The sequence below is a fragment of the Papaver somniferum genome, chromosome 2, assembly GCF_003573695.1.
Source record: "Papaver somniferum cultivar HN1 chromosome 2, ASM357369v1, whole genome shotgun sequence".
NCBI lineage: Eukaryota > Viridiplantae > Streptophyta > Magnoliopsida > Ranunculales > Papaveraceae > Papaver > Papaver somniferum.
In genome coordinates this window covers 155,666,171-155,687,565 of record NC_039359.1, presented here as the reverse complement: position 1 = coordinate 155,687,565, position 21,395 = coordinate 155,666,171, and the positions used below count along the sequence as shown (strand labels likewise).

The 21,395-nt window shown below is 35.4% G+C and overlaps 2 protein-coding genes across 2 annotated transcripts; both read left to right on the top strand.

Moving 5' to 3' along the window:
* The first annotated feature begins 1,265 nt into the window (after nt 1-1,265).
* On the top strand, nt 1,266-7,087 carry LOC113349522 (WD-40 repeat-containing protein MSI4-like). Its single transcript, XM_026593497.1, has 15 exons — nt 1,266-1,528; nt 2,035-2,098; nt 3,249-3,335; nt 3,439-3,501; nt 3,656-3,721; nt 3,883-3,957; nt 4,090-4,165; nt 4,295-4,499; nt 4,610-4,691; nt 4,921-4,994; nt 5,206-5,317; nt 5,430-5,504; nt 5,931-6,010; nt 6,406-6,505; nt 6,640-7,087. Exons 1-15 carry the CDS (start codon nt 1,398-1,400, stop codon nt 6,739-6,741), a joined length of 1,392 nt encoding a protein of 463 aa, XP_026449282.1. The 5' UTR covers nt 1,266-1,397; the 3' UTR covers nt 6,742-7,087.
* Nucleotides 7,088-7,517: 430 nt separating this feature from the next.
* On the top strand, nt 7,518-9,746 carry LOC113352294. Its single transcript, XM_026596133.1, has 6 exons — nt 7,518-7,766; nt 8,013-8,045; nt 8,747-8,926; nt 9,062-9,124; nt 9,216-9,398; nt 9,597-9,746. The coding sequence occupies exons 1-6, from the start codon at nt 7,518-7,520 to the stop codon at nt 9,744-9,746; spliced, it is 858 nt and encodes a 285-aa protein (XP_026451918.1).
* The last annotated feature ends 11,649 nt before the right edge of the window (nt 9,747-21,395 follow it).

Sequence of the window (21,395 nt, the reverse complement as noted above, 5' to 3'; positions counted from 1 at the left end):
AGGAGTTAATGGCGGAAAAGCGTAGAGATCGGTTTTGGTGCTATTATTAGTAGTTTGCATAGGATTTATGATTGGGATTGTAATAAAATATCATCAACTCTTTTAGATGATTAATTAGTTATTTATTGGTATTAAAGCTTTAAATATTGGTTAATGTATAACCAAAGAAAACAATGCTTTGTTTAGACTACTCTATTTGATTGAATAATGAAAATTTCTGGATCATGTCAGTTTGACTGTCTATCATAATTATTATATAATACGTTTTTGTCTCATTTTTTTATGTTACATGTAAAAATCTCTCAATATGTACATATAAAAATTTCATAATTTTCTGAGTTCCAGAAGTATTTTTAAATTAATTGTTTTCACTGTACAAGGATCAGACGTTTTCTGTCAGATTCAATTTTATTGAAGTTGTCTATTTTTTTAAAATATTCTATGTCATGTTTTAGCCTTTAGAGTATACTGAAAACTCAAAGATGGTTCTTTTATATTTTCATAATGATCGACCAAAGAAAATTTGAAGTTGTGAGTGAATTGATATGATTTTTCTAAAACGAATCGTCACTGTTGTTCGTTTCTGCAGTACTGGTCAACTACTCGTTTGACTATGGTCAAAAGGTATTTAAGATAAACTAAAAATCCTAGAAATTGTTTTACTGGATAGGCGATAAGTTAGGATTCAGAATATATAATTATAATAATTTTTGGATTCGTAATGGACTCGGTAAAATTATTTGAGTGACCTGGCGTCAGTTTCTGTTTTATGTTTCTTTCTTAAAAACGTAATTATTTTGGATTTAATCTGGAACTTTTAACGGTAAAATTAATTTTTCTGATAAAGTATATTTCTTTAGGGTTCATGTAAATTAAAAATCACGTCAAATTAACGGTTAGATGTTCCGAAAAGAATTTTTATGTATCCGCTGCAACAGAATTTCTGAATTAAACATAAATAAAGATTAAACAAAGAATTAGTCGTTTGGACTTGGGCTAAGTATGGAAGTCAGGGCCTGATATTTAAGGTAACATTTTGGATTTTGGGTTTTGGATTTGGGTTGAAATCCAGGCCCGAAATTTGGGTTGTTACAATCGGAGTGTGACGCCCCAATAATAGCCTTCTTATCGAATGAACCACATCTAACAACTGAGTTCCCAAAGTACGGACCACGATCCAATCCTGTCCGATCCGGTCCGATTCATTATTGCCTTACACGGAAAAAGAAGAGGGAAAAGAAAAAGTGATTGGGAGTACCCTTCATTTACTCTCTATCACAGACAAAACCCCACACACTTGTTTTCTCCCCAAATTCATTCTCTTGAGAGAGTAATCGAAAAACAAAAAAAACGAACCCTGAAAAAAGAAAAGAAAAGAGAGAGATTTTTGAAGAAAAATGAAGGAAAGAGGAAAAACAAACGCACAAGCGAGTGTAGATGATAGATACACTCAATGGAAATCACTTGTACCTGTTCTTTACGATTGGCTTGCGAATCATAACCTTGTTTGGCCTTCTCTTTCTTGCCGGTGAGTGAGATTCCATTTCTAGGGTTTCTGTTTTTTTTTTTCTTTTACTCTTTTGTTTACCATTTTTGACCCACTTAAACCCTATTTTTCGCCATTTCTAGGGTTTTAGTTTGGTTGTATTTTTCTTCTTTTACTTCATTTTTGGGGTCATATCACATAATAAGACATTGCGTTTCTTTCTTTTTTGTTGTTGTTGGTGGTGATGTTTAGATTTCTAGGGTTTTTTATTTCGTTGTTGCTCAAGTTGCTCAACTGTGAATTTCTTGGTTATGTAGTTGTTTTTAGTGGAGAAATTTGTGGATTTTTTTAACCCCTTTACTCCTTTTTTGTGTGTGATATCACGTAATCAATAATTTGGTTTACTTTGTTGTGATTGAGAATTTCTAGGGTTTATTGTTGTTGTTGAACTGTGAAATTTGAGCTTTTTCAGTTGTTTTCTTAAGAAGAGAAGTGATGTGGGTTTTAAAAAATTTCAGTTCTTAATGTGTTGTTGTTGTTGTTTGTAGGTGGGGTCCCCAGCTAGAGCAAGCTACTTACAAGAATCGACAACGTCTTTACCTTTCTGAACAGGTACACACTCATTGTTGTTGTTGGTGGTGGTGGTGGTGCGGGTTCAATTTTCCTGAATACTTTTAATTGCTAATGCATTTCGTGTTGTCTTTTTGCTTGAAAGTTCGAATTTGATAAAATGTGAAATGGTTTTGTTTTTGTTTTTGCTGTTTCTCAGTTTTTTTGAAGTTATTTAGTCATGCAGTAGTGGATATATGTGACTGCTAATGTAGTTCTTGTATACTCAATGCTCCAAAGTTAAATGAAACGGAAGGGGTTGCCCCTACTAATTGCTAGTTATATGCGTCTTCGGACATATGTGTAGAGATTAGAGAGCTTAAGTAGTTAGCAAGAAGTGTTAGTGGAGATTTATAGGTGATAATGTAGGTACTATAATTGCTATCTTCTGAAGTAGGGGATTTGTGCGAAAGAGGGTTTTTCCTGTCTACTGCTAGCTATTACGGTTTCTTACTTAATATATAAAAGATTTTAGTTAAATAAGGTGTAAGTTGTAAATGCACAAGAAGTAAAATGCAATGCTCCAAAGTAAAATGGACGGGAAAGGGGTCCCCCCTACTAATTGATGGTTATATGTATCTTCGTGCATATATGTAGAGAGCTTAAGTTATAATTTGTCTTGTTTTTTTCTTTTTCGCTTTTATGTTTTTCTACTATGGATATGCTGCCTGTAATTACTTTTGGAGGCATATAGATACTTTTCCGTTAGTGGAGATTTATAGGTGATCATGTGGTTACTGTGATTGCTATCTTCTGAAGTAGGAGATTTGTGCGAAAAAGGGTTTTTCCTTTCTACACGTAGCTATTATGCGTTGCTTACTTTATATGTACAAGATTTCAGTTAAATAAGGTGTAAGTTGTAAATGCATCTTTTCATCTTTGTTTTTGAGTTTCTTAACATGGATATGTAGCACAAGTGAGTAGCCTCAGCTACTTGGCCCTATACCTTAATATATGGGACACACATCTCGTAATCCATGCTTAACTTTTAATAACATGTGGTACCGACAATTCCCGGACTCTTTGAAGTATGCTTCTGTGTTCCTTTAGATATGTCAGTTAATATCATGTACTTTTATATTAGTCAGGATTGAGGATTATAAACCTTGTTGAGAAATTTGTTTTGGTAAAAATTTCCCGTCTCTATTTTCAGACCGATGGTAGTGTTCCAAATACTCTAGTTATAGCTAATTGTGAAGTGGTCAAACCAAGAGTTGCAGCTGCGGAGCACATATCACAGGTAACATCTGTACCATGTACTTTTTTTTCTTCTTTTTTTGGCGTTTCAATTTGTGTAATTATTCTTATGCTTTGTGTAATGCCTTACTTTCTTGTGTAATCAGTTCAATGAGGAAGCTCGCTCCCCCTTTGTCAAGAAGTACAAAACCATTATTCATCCTGGAGAGGTTTGAAACAGTTCTCTCTATTTTTGAAACAGTCATTCTTGATTTTGAAGGGTACATGGACTTCTGTTTCTATGCTCAGTATGGTCGGGATAGAATGGAAACCAGACATTTTCAGTCTATGTGCTTATCGCTTTTAGTGGTGCTCACTTTTCAGGTCAACAGAATCAGGGAGCTGCCACAGAACATGAAGATTGTTGCTACACATACCGACAGTCCTGATGTAAGAAACTTTAACATTTCTGAGATAAAGGTGTTTGCCATTATTTTTAGGATACGAAGCTAGCAAAGTGGTCCGGATGTTACATCCTTTTGAGTTGCATCGGTTTTTGTGTCTATCATGTTTGAGTGACTAACTTGGCTACATGTTTGGGTTTTGATCAGGTGCTTATCTGGGATGTTGATGCTCAACCTAATCGCCATGCTGTCCTTGGGGCTTCAGAATCACGACCAGATTTGGTAGACTCGACTTCTTTTTTATGATTATCTTAATATTTGGTAGTGTTTTAGATTCAAGAAGGCGAGACGGATATTTTGTGTAAGTATTACAAACGTCACTAAGATGTCGGTGACTTTGATGGTTTTATGCAGATTCTAACTGGGCATCAAGATAATGCGGAATTTGCGCTTGATATGTGCCCAACTGAGCCTTTCGTATTATCTGGAGGTTAGATATTTCAAGTCTGTGTCCTTTAAAGCTTCATAGTTCATATCGTGGTCTCCTGGACCTGATTTACTCTCTTGGAATTCGATATCATTTTTCCTTTAGATCCTTCTAATCTTAGATTTATTTCAGGCAAAGACAAGTCAGTGGTGTTGTGGAGTATTCAGGATCATATATCTGCTGCAGCAGTAGATCAAGGATCTGCAAAATCTCCAGGGTCTAAAACACCCTCTAAAGCTGCTGGTGAAAAAGCTTCTGAGAGCCCTTGTATTGGACCACGTGGTATCTACCAAGGGCATGATGACACTGTTGAAGATGTGCAGTTTTGTCCATCAAGGTGATTGACAGTTATACTTGGATATGCTGTTTACTGGTTTGCATGTTAGCTCTCCACCACAGTTTCATATGTGTTTTTCTCTGATACTTGTTCATTCACATGTACTGTAGTACTCAAGAGTTCTGCAGTGTGGGTGACGATTCTTGCCTAATTCTTTGGGATGCTCGCACTGGCACAAGACCAACTGTCAAGGTTAATTATCTGCTTCTTTCATTCTAACCTTTTCCTTCCCTTTTCCCCTTCTTCCACTGCTATACATTGATATTGTTAAGCAACCCATTTCTAATATAATGGTATCACTTGCATTAGCATTAGCAACTAGCAAGACGGCCCCCGTCTGTTCTTGATCTTTGTGCTATTGGGGTGGAGTTTTGGTTAGCAATCTCATGATCTGGGTGTTTTCTTTGTTTTTGAGTGACAGGTTGAAAAGGCTCACAATGCTGATCTGCACTGTGTTGATTGGAATCGGCATGATGAAAACCTTATCTTGACCGGGTATGTATTTGACCTACCTGCCTCATCTTGCAAAAAAAGGTGTTATGGTCAACTTATATTTGAAGTAGTAGGCAGGGATGGGAATCCCCAAAACCCCACCAGTTCTTTCTCATAAGTTCTTTTTTGCGAAGCTTGGGTGACATTCTTTAAATATCATTTTCTCATATTTTCTTATAGTCAACTTATAATATTTTTTGTGCTCTTGCATCAGGTCGGCTGATAATTCGGTTCGCATGTTTGACCGTCGAAATCTCACCGCTGATGGTGTTGGAGCCCCTATATACAAATTTGAAGGACACAAAGCAGCTGTTCTTTGCGTTCAGGTTCGACACAGCAACTTTCTTTCTCTGTTACAGCACTTTCGCTATCACATGTTATAAACCATGTCTATTGGGTGTCTTCATCTTTTAACTAATATTTATATTCATTTTCCAGTGGTGTCCAGATAAGGCATCAGTATTTGGCAGTGCTGCAGAGGATGGCTTTTTGAATGTTTGGGATCATGACAAGGTACGGGTATCCGTTATTACAGTTTCAAGTGCTCATTATCATCTAAGCTACTGGTCTAGTCTGTTTGAATATCATACATACTCTGATCTATCATCAAGGACATGTCCATCGATTTCTTAAGATATGGTCCATTATAATTTGTAAGTTTCAAGTCATATCCTTGAGAGAAATGGTTGGTAAGATCTGATGCAGTAAGGTGTAAACCACTCCGCCTTACTATTGTAATGTTGTAACAAATAGGTAATAGAAACAGATTATGAGTTGACTGAAGTACTTCATATAGATACTTAGATTTGTATCGTTCTGCAACTGGTCGTTAGTCTTCCTCTTCCAGTCTTGCTTCAGATTGTTTTCTTCTGTTATGCTTGCGTTTAAATAATAAACTGGAGTGTCAAAGCAAGCATACACTAACTTCTCCTGTTTCAGGTTGGTAAGAAGAAAGAACGTGTTGGAACGAGAATGCCAAATTCTCCTCCGGGCTTATTCTTCCAGCATGCTGGTCACAGGTATATGAAGACCGAACTTTTATGTGATTGTGCTTCGCATGTACTGCATTAATTCTCTTTGATTATTTGTCCTGAACCCCTCCTGTTCCCATATTTTTAATATCCAATCTGAATTGTTCTTGTGACCATGAGTGTATATATAGGAACCAAATTTAATCTAATAATTGATATTGGGGAGTTGATTCTATTTTGAAAATGAAAAGTTAGACTACCTGGGTCAGTCAGTGTTATTGGTTAACTTGAGGCACACCATACTTGAGCATTCAAGTTACTGCCTTTTTTCTTGAATTGTCTGCATATGTTGTGGCAGGCATAGTTCTTAATATAGAGTAGTTTTACAATAACAAAACATGTTTCATCTTTGTGGAAGTTGATCACGTTTCTGATTCATGCAGGGATAAAGTTGTTGACTTTCACTGGAATACATCTGATCCATGGACAATTGTTAGTGTCTCTGATGATTGCGAAAGCAGTGGTGGTGGTGGGACATTGCAGGTAAACCTTTTGAGTCTTGAATCCGGAACCTTTACATTGCGCATGCTTCCAAGTGTTAAACAGAATTTGAGGTTAAACTACTGAGAACAATATCATTTTCTGACCGAATTGTGGTCGACTGATGTTTGGCACAGATATGGCGCATGAGTGATCTGATTTACAGGCCAGAGGAGGAGGTTCTGGAAGAACTTGAAAAGTTCAAGTCACACATACTTGCTTGTTCATCGAAATCTTGAAGTATTATCAGTGTCTGTGTATGAAACCGTGAAAGCCATGAGATGCACTCACAACTTTATCCTCTCTAGCAAGAAAACAAAGATTTTATTATGGAAAAATTAGGTCCAACTCTGTAGTTATGAACTTGCGACACTGATGGTGATTATTGTGTTTTGCATTCGACTTAAGTTTTTAGAGAGATTTGAAATGCTTCAGTTGGTGTTGTTTGTATCACCTTCTTTTTTAACCATCACACTTGTTAGTAGCCTTTAAAATGAGACTTTAGCTCTCTTTTCACACTATCATTCGATTTTGTTGCCACCATCAATGATATTCTGTATTAAAGAAAGTAACAGGGATTGCGCAGGACTATGGTGTGATTATTTGTCATTAGTCGCAACCTAATTCAGCTGGATGCAGTCAGTCAGTTTGTACAGACTTGCATTCAGTTGTTTGAGGTGCGACCGGTTCTTGTCTAAAATGCAGAAGCTTGCGCCATACTGTTGTTTGGTCACCAAAGACTACTCCCAGATCTAAAGTTCTGTTTGTTGTAACAAAATAAATGGGAGTAGTTTTAACTGTCCTTTGGTTTTTCAAATTGTTTGCTTTTCTTTTGTCTTTTGGATATTTGGATGGGACTGTCCAAAATTTTCAAATTATTTTGCTGTTTTTAGGACTAAAGTCTATGGACGTTTAAAGCATTTTGGTTTCATACTAAAACTGTGAGAGTGAGGGATCTAACTTTACTAAAAGGTAGTGGAGATGAGAAATTCAAGTTTTCTAAAAGAGTTCAAAAATGTCTTCCATTTTGAGCCGTTTCACAAGAGTGTCTTTGACAAACTTGTCAACTCAGAGATCATCATCACCTTCTCTCCATTTGCATCATGTGAAATGGTGCCATGATGAAAGCCATTACAACCATGGGATTCCTGGAATCCCAACTAATGGTAAAGTTGTACTCCTTAGAAATTCCATGACTGGTTCTCAAGTCTATCTTGTTGGTGTTGGCAATGGTACTAAAGATGGTGCTGAAACTGTCAAGAAGGTGAGTAGTTTCGATCTCGTTATGGAACTTTCTTTTCCTGGCTATTTGCTTCTATAGATTGCCTTTCAAATGGTTCCAATTGAAAATTTATAAGAATAAATTCTTACCCATGCTCATTGTTTTTGCCCAATTTTCTCAAGCTCATCTAGAAATTCATGATTGTTAGCTTGAAAATGTATTAACTAATTAGCTCACCCTTTGTCCATCCTTATGCCCTTTGCTGATGCCTTTGAAAATGCATTGCAGGTGATCAATGCTGTAAGGCCTGATGCAGTTGCAGTAAGTATCACTCCATATGATTTCTTGCATTCAATGTTCTTGTAATTGTGTTCGACCTCATATACCATCAAATTCTTACAGAATAAGTTTTCTTCTTTGACCAATTAGATGGTGAAATGAAACTTTTCCATACTTTTACTTGTAAATTCATTCTTTTCTGCATAGTTTAGAAATCGTTAACACTTGTTCTTTTGCATATGTCAATGCTGATATAGAGATGATTCGAGCAACGATTTTGGTTTGCATGGTTGCATCTATATAGAACTCACCTTTATCAGGAGTAGATGATTAAGCTAATTAGAGTGCAATCTTATTAGCCATATTTTGATTAATTTGAGCCCTCCAATTTCCCATTAGTTCTGTATCAAATACATGTCAACATCTGATCTGTCCCCATACCCCCATCAAAAAATGCCCCCATCAAGAATTTATCCCAAATACTAGCTGTTCCAGAAGAATTTTTGATGCCTTGCTTCTATTTGGGAAGATTTTCACTTATGTTAGAATTAAGCTCGATAGCTTGAACACTATTGCTGCTTGCTTTAGCTGGTGTGTTATATGGCTGTTTAACTTTGAACTGTATCAATTACATGTTATAGAAGTTGGTATGTTTTGCTGCCAAGACATATATGATTGAGCTTACCTATGCATTTTGTCTTCTCAATCTGAATTGATGGCAACTCTTATTCTTTTGATTGCAGCTTGAGTTGTGCAAACAACGTGCCTTGCTGCTTGGAATGTGGAGGAATCCTGAAAAAGAGGGCCTGGTTAGGATGTTTCTCAGGTGCATGAAGTCTCCAGGAGGTTTGAAAACAATGATTGATACATTTTTTAGTGTACGTCGACTGCAGGCATCTCTCATGCGGGTTTCGGAGCTTAAGGTATGTTTCCAGCACAGCACTTGCTCATTTGTTGGCTTAGTTGTATGATTTTGCATAAAATTTCCAACTTCTTCTTTATTTGCATGACTAGGCTTTCTATCCGCTGGCTTTCAAATACCTCAAAAAATACTGCAGGTTGCCATGGAAGAATCTCAAAAAGTGAAAGCAAAACTGGTTCTAATGGATCAAGATATCGATGTAATTACAGTTTCTTTATATTTTAATGATGTCAAATATTTTCTGTTTTCATATAACAAGGCATAAACTCTAGTCATTTATTCACTTTCAGGTTCTCAGTAAACAGTTCGGCTCAATATCTATTAATCAAAATATCAATTATCGGAGGCTCAATGATATGAACCACATTGACACGTTAAAGAAATGGTTCATGCTACGATTTTTCCCGGAGATAACGCCCCGATCAAATATGGAAGGCATACGGCGTTGGTTCTATCTAATTTTTCCAGAGCATGTAAGTGTCCTGACGTCTCCAGTCCACACTAGGCTATGCTTATTTTCTTTTGGAAAATTGCCTTTGGAATTGAGTTGCCTATAATCATCACTGACTGGCTGACAACTTTTTTGAATTCTGTCATGAGTAACTTTGAATGTACTTAGCTTCGTTGTTCCAGATACCGAAGTTTAATTTGATCTCCTTTGTGGTTCACAGCATAGGGTGATATTTATCGAGAGAGACATATTTATGTTTATAAAGCTAAGAAGGCTGGAAGAAAAGGTTATTGTTGCAGTGGTTGGGCCTGGTCACATGGATGGAATTGAGCTATTGTGGAAATATGCGGAGGATGTTGGTGATGATTAGCTTCCTTCTGCCGCATCAGAAAATGGCGGTCCGCAGGCACCATTTTGGGATTTGTTATTTGTTGCATTAGATGCGAACCTCCTTTTCATGATGATTTTCTCTGGGAAGCATCTTCAGTTTATGTTGGTGACTACTGGTAGAATTTAAACGAATTAATCAAAATTGCATTTGACATTTGGAATTCTCTTAATTTGTGAAATGAGTTTGTAGCAATCGTCATGTATTAATGTGGTATTAGATTGGATTGTGCAAATTTCTGAGTTAAGTTTTGTTGTTTTTTTTTCTCTCTGAAGCATGATTTCTGAGTTAGGTGGGCCTAGCTACAATGGAGTGTTGTTGTTTAATTGAGTGAGGCCCATTCCAAATTTAGGAGTGGTTGAGCTCCTTCATCTCAAAATTTGCACTCCAAATTTGAGAAAACAAGGATTTTCTTGGGTTGTTATATTTTAATCAAGTGTACAAGATAAGATTATAGGAGGCATTAAAATGGCTGCTCAAGCTCCAACTATTATTCATCTACTTTTCGTAGACGACTGCTTGATTTTCACTCAATATAATCTTCTATATGTGAAAATCTTCTTCAACTTTTGCAGGAGTTCAGCTCAGTCAGGATAAGTAATAAACTTGGACAAAGTTTTAGTGTATACCATGCACGAAGTGGCTAGCACTTTGGCATGGATTCTTGGTGACAAAACTATGAGCTTTAAGGTTATGTAGCTTGGTTCTCCCATGATCCTAGGTCACTCCAAACAAGAATCTTTTAATACAACTAAAGGTTACTTTGATAAAAGATTGGCTATTTGGTCCTCTGAAGCTCTATATTAAGCTAGGAGAACAACTACATGGTGAACCATGTGCTTAACTCAGTTCCCTTTTTTCAAAACTCAATTAACTACATCCACTACAGGTGTCAATTTTCTGCATGAAATAAGATATGTAAGTCCAAAGATATGGGAGGTCTGGCGTTCATGGATCTGTAAAAGTAAAATTATTTTTACTTAGATGCAGCAGCCCCAAAAACTTACTAACTACTTGAAACGAAGATACGAAATTACAGGCATTTCAACAGAAGTGATAAAATTAGGCATGCCTTCATAAGTAACTTGGTTTCCAACAGTAAGATCACAACCCCGTTGCATCGGCTGTGAAATTAACTTCTCGAAAAACATGCTCATACCTGACATAATCATATCTATCACAAAGTTTCTTTTAACAAAAACTCCTTTTGGGTATGGACAAAAATTGAGAAAAGTCTGATAATAGTGCGACAACAATACTTCATGTAAGTTAAAAATTAGAAAAAGAATAAAATTTGTCTTGACAGATGGGTTGTGGCGGGTTTACATAATCAACCATTTCCTACATGAGATACATCCAACGTTTTCGTATATGTCTCTGAATTTCTCATCCACGGCTGCAAAAATTGGGGTATATGACTGCTCAGCCAACTATTTGATAGTGTTGGAACAATTGTCTATTTCACAACTGCAAAACAAGGATTAAAACACGAAACAAGGTGATGGATGAGTCACGACCAGGTCACTCCCTTTAAGACATTTCGTGGCTTTGCCTTGAGTTTTGTGCAAGCAGTTCTTTCTTCGTCACAACGAAAACAACTGAGAAAAACTCTCTTTGAATCTCTCACGTACACAATGAGAAATCGACCACTTCTACTCTTCCTAATCTTGCTCAGAAATTTTGGTCTCTTGAATCTCAGAAAACAATGGTGTGAAAAACTTGTGTCTTTCTCTATTCTGAAAAAACTGGTTTTATAGCTATGTAATTAAATGGGAATTAATGAGAGATTATTTTGGTTTTAATTGTTACCATAAAAAGTATTTTAACAGTCAGAAAAACGTTACCAAAATCAAGTCTAATTAATCATGTAATTAAAGGCTATAGAAGTTTCGAAAATCTTTTCAAAAACTAACAAAAATATAATTTCGAAATTCAAGAGATCTCCCAAGGCCCCGCTCCCGGACTAATGCTATATATATATATATATATGCACAATCATTAGGTGAGGGCAAGGCCCAAAAGACTTAACCATTGGACCAAGGTCGAATCATCGATATAAATGTATAATAGAAATCTTTTAAAAACATATAGCCAAACAAACAGTGATAGTTCCTGCAAGATACAAAACATGTTCATTGACAATACTTAAGGAAATGTGATGATATGGATGCCAGTCAAAGTCGGGAAATTTCCTTTACAAAGCACTAACAACAAGTTTTATAACAATGATAATGGTGTTACTGCTAATAGTTGTGACATTCCTAATAAAGTTTGGAAATTTCTTTGCAAATTCAAAATAGCTCATGGAGAAAAGTTATTTATTTGGATATGCTTAAATGGCATTATCCAAACACCTAACTATATGCAGACATTATTTTTGCAGCATAGATATGGATATCAGTTGTGGTATTTGTGGGAACTGAAGAAACCCTTGAACATATTCCTTTGGAATGTAGTCACTCAAGAGCAGTTTGGAGGAAGATTAATATAAATATTGATGCAATTAGAATCGCTGCACTTTTATTATTGAATGGATCACCTCCTGGTTTAATAACTCCACTGTGGTCGAAGATGATGAAACATTCGGTTGAAGATGATGAATATTTCCGAAAAAGAGGGGTAACAAGTACACCATCAAATTTTAAGTCGGAAACATGTAGGTACAAACTCGTTAAGATCAAAATAAAACAATACGTAAAGATCACATGTTTGATAATCAATTACCGAATCTTAATAATCACGATCAAGATGATGATTTTTCTTAATCATCCAAATATTTTATCCTTATTTTATATCCTTATTAATGGATAAATTTTTGTTTTTGATTATATAGGATTTGCAAAAATAGTCAGACATCTACTTGGCTCTAATCCTGACTGTCCCGAGGGTTCGAATTGAATTTCCAGATTTGATGGGTTCGACTGGTAACTTTTTTTTTTAAGAAAAGGAATATCTTAATGGGTTGTGTGAATTTCTGGTGTGCAATTTGTCTATATTGAACTTTTGTAATAATTCTAGTATATACCACTTCGTAAAGATACAAATATAATAAGAAAACAAGTTGTTTAGACGTAAATATGCAATTTATACAGCCGAATGGTTTAATGGTTTTTTCAATTTTCTTTTTTAGTATTCAAAACTTCGATGAAGAAAAGTGAGATAGAATAACTAGTTTATTTCGACTAGAAACTTTGTATAATTGTTTTTGTGTATCTCTATTTATAGAATGAGGTACGTTATTGTGCAAGAAAAACTTGAACTGCTATTTTGTCTGCTTAATACAAATACAATTTTGTTCGTTCATTATTTGAATTATATATGCTCATTGTTTCATTTTTTTTAATTTCCATTAAATACGCTACTTATTTTTTAAGTCTCATTAAATTTTTCGATGGGACCGCAATCGACCACCATTTTTAAAAGAATGTCATACATTTTTCTGGGATGTTTTAAAAGAAAAACAAAAATTAGTTATTGAATGCTTGTTTTAATATATAATAATGTGTTTGTTGGATGTAAAAATGTCTTGTGATGGTTAATGAAAAAATCGCAAACTCAAATTGATGGTTAAACAAGTTTTCTGTAACTTATGTTGGATTCAGAAAATCTAAAACCATCTTTTATGTTATGGACCATCTTGTTTATAGAGAGGTGTGACCAAGGCATTAAGTCATTCAGTCCGGAAGATGGTGTTTTTACAATTCAATATCCTCATAGGAATCCAAATACTACTTGTTAAAAAATAACATCACAAAATGTGTGACTCACGACAAATCCCAGGAAGCATGATGGAAACTCGTGCTTCCCGAAATAAAGTTTTGGGTTCACGAATATGGAATCCGGTTGCTGAAAACAAACAAGCAACGTATAATCAATGACTAAAAGGAAAGATACAAAAAAAAAAAAAACTAAAACATATATAAAAATGATTACGAAAGCATGCAAAGTTATAAGAACATACAAAGGTATCATGAAATGACAAGGTCTCGTCATTATATTCGTGCATTTCCTTCTCATAGTAAATGAAACCTTTGTTATACTCCATACCTGAAAACCAAAAATAAATGTGCATGTCGGTATTTATTGTCAAGTATATTACAAAAGGAGCATAACCTTAAAAACTCAAGTTCATAAACCAAAAACAACAAACAGTGACAAAGAGGGTTCCATATAATTATACTTTTTTTTAACAACTTGTATGTTAACATCATACAGTTCTTTTTGATGATCATGCATGTACCAAAAATTTGAATTTGATTTTTTTTCAACAAAAATACATTTGAGATTTCGGATGCTATCTAAAATTGCGTAAAGATAATTCATAAGTATTATGTAGAAGGTTACATAAACCTATATAAATCTACTGTTGAGCAATCATATGTAGGTTCACATATCATAGTATTTTACTTTTGACTACCACTTATTAAAAGATTGATATTTATTTGGTTTGGATAAACTATTGTGTATGAATTACAACCACTATTTCTTTAGATTACTTAATAGGCTCAAACATAGTAGGCATGATTAATCGAACGACATATTAAGTTCAAAAAATAACAATTAATTTATTATAACATATAATGGAGTTAAATCTAGCGGTAATGAGAATTTAAATTCATAACATATTGGATAATAGAAAAAATTATTGGAAATCTAGTAATAATCAAGGATAAAAATAATAAAAATTGTATACATATATATAGTCGAAACTTTATGACTGGGCCAATACTAACCACCGTAAAATAAAAAAAACTACTGAATAATAAATATGCGCGTCTGTGTTTAACACATAAGACAATTTAAGAAGAATTAACTTTCTGGTTAAGCACATTTTTGGATGAATAAAGTTTCAAGAAGCACCAGTTTAAAGTTCATTCCCCTAACCATCTTCCAGGAATTAGTAACCCATAAATGAAACTAAAACACTACATACATTTGGTTAAAGATAATGAAAAAGAAACTCGAAAATCAGTAGTTAGAACTCCAGACTACAATGGTTGTTGTCAATTTTCTTTAACTTTTGCAGGAGTTCAGCTCAGTCTCGACAAGTAATAAACTTGGACAAAATTTCAGTATATTGCAGTAAAGATACCATGCCTGAAGTGGCTAGTACTTTAAATCAGATTATTGGTGTCAAAACTATGAGCTTTAAGGAAATGTAACTTAGTTTTCCTATGATCGTAGGTCATTCAAAACAAGAATCTTCTAATGCAGTTAAAGGTAACTGTGATAGAAGATTGGATAGTTGGTCCTCTGAAGCTCTAAATCAAGCTGGGAGAATAACTACATGGTCAAACATGTGCTTAACTTGGTTCCCTTTTATCAAATGAGAACTTTTTGGGTGTCTAAGAATCTCATAAATCAAATAACATCCACTTAAAGAGGATTTGGGTGGGGCTACAACTCCACTAGAGGTGCCAATTTTCTGCTTGACATAAGATGTGCAAGTCCAAAGATGAGGTATGGCATTTAGGGATCTGTGGAAATTAAATTTATTGTTACCTAAATAGCTAGCTTTAATAATATATCGTACACGGATTCTAACAAGCTATGAGTTCGAGTTCTCAAGTTAAAAAATTGGTAGATATGGTAACTTTCTTCACAAAGTCTCTCTTCTAACAAAAAATCCTCTTGGGCATGAACAAGAATTGAGAAAATCTCGACAATAGTACAACAACACTGCTTCATGGAAGTTAACAGTTGGAAACAGACTAAATTTGTCTTGCTAGTTGAGTTTTAGCGGGTTTACATAATCAACTATTTCCTACATGAGGTACATCTAATATTTTCGTATATGTCTCTGAATTTCTCATCCATGGCTGCAAAAATTGGCTTATAGGACTGCTTAGCCAACTGTTTGAAAGTGATAGTTCTCACAAGATATAAAACATGTCCATTGACAATACTTAAGAAGATGTGGTGTTATGGATGCCAGTCATAGATGAGAGATTTTCTCTACATAGCACTAACAACAAATTATGTAAAAATGATAATGGTTTTATTGCTAATTGTTCTAACATTCCTATTAGAGCTTGGAAATATCTTTGGAAGTTCAAAATGGCTCATGGAGTAAAGTTATTTATTTGGATATGCTAAAAAGGCATTATCCTAACACCCAACTAGATGCAGACACTATTTTTACAGCATAGTTATGGATATCAGTTGTAGTATTTGTGGTATAATTGAAGAAACCCTTCAACATATTATTTCACAATGCAGTCATTTGAGAGAAGTTTGGAGGAAAATTAATATAATATTGATGCGATTAGGAATCAATGCATTTTTATTATTGAATGGATCACCTTCTGGTTTGATAACTCCACTGCATACGAAGATGATGAAATATTCAGTAGAAGATGATGAACCTTTCTGGAAAGTAAGGGTACCAAGTACACCACCAAATTTTAATTCGGAAAACTGTATGGAAAAACTTTCCACGACCAATAACATAACTCATAAATAAAGTTCTGATAACTGATTATAGACACAAGTTTAACTTGGATGATCTCAGAAATCAATATCCAAGTAATAACCTAGTATTTCCCGAACTATAACACGTACCAAAATCCCAATAAAAAGAAATCTTGTAATCTTTCTTTCAAGGTACGAATTCTCAAGAATTAATCTTGTATGTTATGTACAGTCTTTTAGGCTTACAAACTGTCTAGGTTATTTTGACGTACTACTTGTGATATTTCAATTGTAAACCTAGTATTTGCCGAACTGAAAAACGAACCGGAATCCAACAAAAATAAGTCTTGTAATTTTTCTTTCAATATACGAATTATTAAGAATAAATCTTGTATGGTATGTACAGTCTTTTAGGCTTACAAACTTTCTAGGTTATTTTGACGTACTACTTGTGATATTTCAACTATAAAGATTGAAAAAAGAAGGTACCAAGTACACCACCAACTATTTCGTTCGGAAACCTGTATGGACAAAACCTAATATAATCGCAAGTAGATCTAATTAAATATCCTTGAACAATATGTAGATAGATCTTTCTCTCATCTCTTTAATAATCAACTATATTTGTGCATGTGCTACACATCTGGCATCTTTTTCTTGTAACCCCCCCCCCCCCCCCCCCCCCCCCCCCCCCCCCCCCCCCCCCCCCCCCCCTGCAACCCACCGTGGCTATGAATTTCTTATTTAGTATGGTGGGGTTTCCCCGTCCCATGGCGATGCATTAAATATTCGGAGGAAAGATATGTCTTTTTATTTTTGCAGAAAATATATGGGAAGTATGTGGATTTTTTTTTCTCATTTTACATTATCGATAACTATGTGCAGAAAAGATAAAAATTGTCCGAAAAAATATGAATTAGGAAATATGTGGGTATTTTATTTATTTTTGCGAAAATATAGGGTTTTCCCCCTTTTGTTGTAAGAGTTTTGTCACTAAAATTGACAAAGGGGGAGATTGTTAGAGCATAGCTCGGTTAAACCCACCAATCGCTGGTATGTCAAGTTTGGTTGTCATATTTTAGTGAACCAAAACTCATTTAAAGAGTCGCTTGATTATGTATTAGAGTCAACTTCGTATAGGTTAGCTTGAAAGTATTAGGATATGAGACATTACAAGTATTACATGAAGACTTGAAGAAGTGAAGAAGTAAGGAGTTACAACGACAACATCATCCTTCCACTTGAGGTTATTGATATTTGACTTGAATTGTTTCATTACCTAACGTATCTTTCAAGTCGTGCATATTGAAAACATAACTGTGAAGCATGAATGATTGTACTCTAATTAGACGTAGTATTAAGGAATACAATACGAAGTATAACACTTATCTTTTGAACTTCGTATATAATACATCGACATAGTCGTTTGAATGTTATTATGATTATGTATGGGTATGAGGTGAAGATTTCATCCCAGGACAATGTTTCACATTCGTTTAAAGGAAGTAAATTCATGAACTTGTTTTGTGAATCGAAAGGGAAATCGCTAGGCTTATTGATATTGTTATTCATTGCATATCTTTTGAACTACCAATATGTGTGATAGTATAACCGCTCATGACTTGTTTATGTTCTTGGTAAAACTATTCACAAGGACTGACTTCTGTATTGGTATGACTTTTATTAGTGAAACCGATCTTAAGTAATCACCTGAGATGGTATGATCGATTTGTTGTAATTGGTATGACCAACTCTAGGAAAAGGGGATCCGATCCTAGTAAGAGGTGTAACCGATCACAAAGGAGAATCAATCTTTGTATGAGGTGATACGTATTGATCTCTGTACTTTGGTAGCTATTACTATAAAGGCGGAATTCAGAATAATAATAAACGAGAAACTAAGAAAACAGAACACGAGTAGTAATTCGAACAAAATATCTTCTCTAGATTATGAACAAGAAAAGGATTACAATTTTCTCTTTGTTACGCTCACAATCTTCTCTAAACAGTGAATTAACCTTAAACCGTTTGCTAAGCTTGCACAAGTATTGTTCCAAGCTTTCTCTAGGGTTTCTGTGCCTAGTCTCTGTGTGTCCTTAGCTATTAGCCAAATCCTTCTTTTTATAGATTTCATCGTACTCAGTCGTCCAAGGACTTCTATTAGGAATCTATTTCCTAAACTAAGAGTATTTCCTAAAAAAAAACTCTCCCCTAACTAGGACTTCTGTCTAAACAAGGATTCCTGCCTAGAATAGGATTCTTCCCTCAACTTAGCTTGAGGTTAACTAAGTTCCCTAAAGGAGTACGGATACACCTGTATCATGGGTCCCCCTTTTAAGAATTTGAACTCCTGTGAGAGTTAAAAATGAAGGTTAGGGAACTCGAGAGTTCCTTTTCCATTGTTAAACCACTTGGCCTTGCTGGGAACTTGACCTTTACTTCCAATTAGAAAAGCTTCTTTCTCTCATTGTCGTGTTTTAGTCACTCTTCCCTCCAATACGCAGTCTTCCTTGAGTGGTTCCTCTCTATCAAACCATAAGTCTTCGAATCGTGGTAAGATTATAGTGTCGTCACCGTCATCATCTGGTAATGGTGGCTCAAACAACTTCAAGTATTCGGAATTTATAACCAAGTACATTCCTAGATAAGGTGGTAAATCCATACAAAAGGCATTTTCACCAATCTGATCGAGTATACTAAACAATCCATATCTCAATGGCTTCAACTTCTTACCTTCCCCCTTCAGTCGTTCCTTACCTAATTTTAATCATACCAAGTCACCAACACCAAAATTACAAGGTACAAGATGCTTGTCATGTTTTGCTTTGTATTTGGCTTGTGACTTCTTTAATTGTGCTTTAACAGTTGCATGAATCTGAGATATTTTCTCCAAGAATGTATGTGCCTTTTGTCGTTCACTTCCTTTCTTCACCTCATAGAGGTGTCACTAAAAAAAACTAGATCAAAAGGGCGAGGTGGTAAGTAACCATCAGACGTCTCGAAAGGATATTTTCCCGGAGAAATGTAAACTGCTCCATGAAAGCAAACAGTAGATATGGTAAGCTATCATCCCAAGTTTTAGGATGCTTAGAATTATATCCCCTTAACATGTGAACCATAGTCCTGTTGACCACTGATGTGTTTTCAAAGTTCTTGTAGTAAGATGAATCGTTCACTCAGACTTGTTGAAATTGTTTTTAGGATTAATAAAGGAAAAACACTAAAAATATACAAATTATGTCACAAGATGAAGAGATGCCGAGACGCGGGATTCCACTACTTTTCATATTGTTATGGTTCAGTCATTAACTCTAGACAATATAGCTCAAACAAAAAAAGTTGTGACTCTAGTTCTTTGCCAAAAATAGATTTCGTAAATATTATTTGTAAGTTAAAAGCATGACGCATCTAAAGTATTTAGAACTAAGCATGCGACATCTAACAAAATAACAAATAATTAATAGAAATCATAAAGCAATTAAATCTATGCAAAAAGTAAATAAAAGAATTAATTCATTTACCGCAATCATTAAAAGTTGCTTCCCCCGTTGTCCCAGTGATGGGGTCTAGCTCCGCATGGTGAAAACACACTCATAGGAATTTTTCATTTCTCAAAAAGGTGTTTACAAGGAGAAAATGGTGAAATAATTCAAAATCGGATTTGTAACAATTATATTTGTTACAAACCAGAGAACTACGACCCTCGGTTGTGGGTCGTATCTCTGTAGCATATAAGACTGTCCAGAGACAGTCGTATACACTGTAGAAAAAACGACTGCTTCTTGTAGCCTTATGTTCTTTGTATGTTCTTCAATGGCAGCAGCAGAGACAATCTCTGCAACTCCCGATTCTCTCCATTCCTTTCTCAGACATCCCATAACCTTATTTATACTCGACATACCCCTTGAATCTTCAAAATATATTGTCATTAAGTTCATTAATCTTCACGGGTATTGTTTCCTTCTTTATATTCTTTTCTCCATTCTCACGTGTTATCTGCGGTTGAACTCCACCGGAGCATGTTGTGTACACAATCAGTTAGAAGAAAACTCGCTCTACACACGCGCCGGTCTCCCAAATATATAGCAGATGAGTCACGAAGATTATTTTCTTCCCTGCTTTAGAACGAGCACCAAATGTAACAGAATTTTGCTGCTCAAAACACGTGACGACATGTGTACATGGTAATCAATAAAATACTGTCTGAAGCTCTGGAAAATCTCCAACAATATCCACATAAATCGTCCAAGTATAACCCATAAAATCCCGTGAAAATTTGTTATCCCTGTTTCGTGCGAATCCATGGATATCTTCTTCTATTTTCGAACATAAGCCCATTACCCATCCTGTTACGATGTAACAGGTCCAAACTGCTTCAACTCCGTGAAAAAGATCGAGTAAACTCGCCCAAAACTTGATTCAGTAAATCTCAGCAATCCCGTGAACTCCACACCTTTGTTTCCTTCTAACTCGAGTTCTAGCCAATTCTGATAACTAAGCAAGACCATACCACGCCTGTGAGTCTGAGACAAGTCTTCCCAATCAATTACAGCCACTGAGTCTCATTGAATCACACAAAAACTCCAACCCTAATTCTGCCTTCTTCACACAAATTTTTCCCGCCACTTTTTAGTTTTTAAACCAAGAAGGAAGGGTTCCCCCTATCCAGAGTAGGGGGTGCGAATAGTAGATGCCATGAGGGGTGCTCTGGTCAGCTGCTTGGGTGCAAATATCATTTTGGTGGCCTTATCCACAATGAAAGTCCGCTTAGCAATTGTCCTCCGGGGGGGCTCCGAGCAACTTTTCGAGCCGAATTATTTCCAAAAAACACAGAAAACACCATAATAAGGACGAAAACGAGTACTAACAATACGAAACATTGAGGACAAAATAGACGCATAAATGCGTCTATCAAATACCCCCAAACTTATTATTTGCTAGTCCTCGAACAAAACTAATAAAAATAAAACTGAGTTAATCTCGGGAGGGTTTACCAGTGGTGTACCCACAAAACCATTACTTCTAATTGGTCACAAGTATCCAAAGAGCTATAAGGACATACATATTCTCAACCTATCTCCAAGTAACTAGAATGCCAGAGAAAATAAAGTTGTCAGCTCTAAAGCTGACTGAAGAAAAGGGGAGACACATCCGCAACACTGCTAGATAAAGAGATATCCTCTACACAGCTAGATAAACATTGTAAGATGCGTCCGCTGC

Coding starts and splice junctions, on each gene's coding strand:
- LOC113352294 (XM_026596133.1), top strand. CDS start 7,518: ATGTCTTCCATTTTGAGCCGTTTCACAAGAGTGTCTTTGACAAACTTG. Junction 7,767..8,012: donor GTGCTGAAACTGTCAAGAAG/GTGAGTAGTTTC, acceptor AATGCATTGCAG/GTGATCAATGCTGTAAGGCC. Junction 8,927..9,061: donor TGCGGGTTTCGGAGCTTAAG/GTATGTTTCCAG, acceptor AAAATACTGCAG/GTTGCCATGGAAGAATCTCA.
- LOC113349522 (XM_026593497.1), top strand. CDS start 1,398: ATGAAGGAAAGAGGAAAAACAAACGCACAAGCGAGTGTAGATGATAGA. Junction 5,318..5,429: donor CAGCTGTTCTTTGCGTTCAG/GTTCGACACAGC, acceptor TTCATTTTCCAG/TGGTGTCCAGATAAGGCATC. Junction 6,011..6,405: donor TTCCAGCATGCTGGTCACAG/GTATATGAAGAC, acceptor TGATTCATGCAG/GGATAAAGTTGTTGACTTTC.